The 1,604-nt window shown below is 37.3% G+C and overlaps 1 protein-coding gene across 3 annotated transcripts in view; it reads left to right on the top strand.

The window, feature by feature from the left end:
* Positions 1-1,604, top strand: part of PAAF1 (proteasomal ATPase-associated factor 1) — a 78,764-nt gene that overhangs the window by 19,240 nt on the left and 57,920 nt on the right. Inside the window, exon 1 of one of the 3 annotated variants that reach the window (XM_011996194.1) lies at positions 221-671. The exons of the other annotated variants lie outside the window; for them this stretch is intronic. Coding sequence (XP_011851584.1) covers positions 477-671 — 195 coding nt within the window. The 5' untranslated portion in view covers positions 221-476. Of the gene's footprint in view, positions 1-220; positions 672-1,604 lie in introns of those variants that run through there. 3 annotated transcript variants of the gene reach the window in all.

Below are 1,604 nucleotides of genomic sequence, written 5' to 3'. Positions count from 1 at the left end.
AAAAAAAAAAAAAAAAAAATATTTTGGGTATACTAACAAGAATAGAGAATACTTTGTTTTTTACATAAGATTTTTAGCAAATGTTCATTCATTACTCTCTTTGGGCCAGGTAATAGGCTACATGTTATTATATATTTCATATTTGTTTTTCATAAACAGCTATGGGTATTATAGGTGTCAGAAGATCTAAGTCTTAGTTAATTCTGACACTTATTAGCTATGTGATTTTGGACAAATAACTTAGTTCTCTGGGTCTCAGTTTCCTCATTAATAAAGCTGAGATCATAATCTGCCTCCTAGAATGGTTAATGGGGAATGAGACTGCATGTGGATGAATCTATAAAATACTACAAAAGTTAGTTTTGGTTGTTTTACCATGACAATCCTGTGGGATTGGCATTTTAAATTTCCATTTTGCAGATAGGCAAACAAACTCAGAGAGGTTAATTAATCTCTAATAATCAAAGACAGACTGTATGCTGGCATTGAAACCCAGTTCTGTTGATTCCAAGTTTAGCACTACCATGCAAGCCTACGTTTTTCTCAGGTGTTTTTGCACAGCCTGGGTGCTGACTTCTTTCTTCCCTTCATACTCAGACCTGGATACAGTCCTTATCACTTCAAACATGATTGCTAATTTTTGCTGTGAACCTGCTGGGTGGGTTCAGACAGTAAGTGCTTATAGTTGAACATTTGTTTCCTAACTGCCATGAGTCACTTTGCTATTTGATATTGCTACATTGTTCTCTTAAGCAGATCTGTCATTGTGCTTAAATGTCTAACCCTGGAGGATAAAAATGTTTGACTTAGAATTTTATCTTAGTGCAGCATACTCACATTTTTTCCACTTGAATTTTGTCTGTTCTGATCTGTCTTGCAGTTTTTCTTTAAAATATTTTCATTAACAGCATGATTGTCCACTGCTAATATTGGAAGATATTTTAACATTTATCTTCCTTCATAGTCTGTTTGTGGATCAAAGGTTGATTTGCAAGATTGCAAAGTAGGAGAAAAGAACTGATTACTGAAATCTGTCACATAGCTCCAAAGAAATGAAGTCTTCTGAGAGCTAACCCAATTCTTACAGAGGCCCAAACACTAAGCTTTTGAAACTCCTTGCATCCTTGCTAGCGTGAATATTCAGCCAAGAGAATTTAGCTGACACTTCAGTTTCTGGTACAAAAGGTAGTTCCAAATCCAGGCCAGCACTCTTGCAGCTATATGGGCTTTGTCACGCAGTTAGAAGCAAAAACTCATTTAAAGAAAGGCCTGCGGGCAGCCAGGCATGGATATGCTGGCTAAGAAAGTGCTGTTTGTGTAGATAGTCTAATTGTCATTTTAAAGGAGTAGATCTGTAAAGAACATACTGATTCAATGATGAGAATATTTTGACTTTGAAACCATTCTTTCTAATGAACTGTGAGGACCTGTGCTTGTTGGATATAAGGAGATTCAGAAAATTTTGATTACTGAAGTCATTTTCATTGTCCTGAAGAATGACCAGAGACTTGGCCGGGCGCGGTGGCTCATGCCTGTAATCCCAGCACTTTGGGAGGCCGAGGTGGGTGGATCACGAAGTCAGGAGATCGAGACCATTCTGGCTA

This window comes from Mandrillus leucophaeus, unplaced genomic scaffold, assembly GCF_000951045.1.
Source record: "Mandrillus leucophaeus isolate KB7577 unplaced genomic scaffold, Mleu.le_1.0 Scaffold504, whole genome shotgun sequence".
NCBI lineage: Eukaryota > Metazoa > Chordata > Mammalia > Primates > Cercopithecidae > Mandrillus > Mandrillus leucophaeus.
The sequence above is the reverse complement of the archived record's forward strand: the minus strand, read 5'-3'. Positions and strand labels throughout refer to the sequence as shown.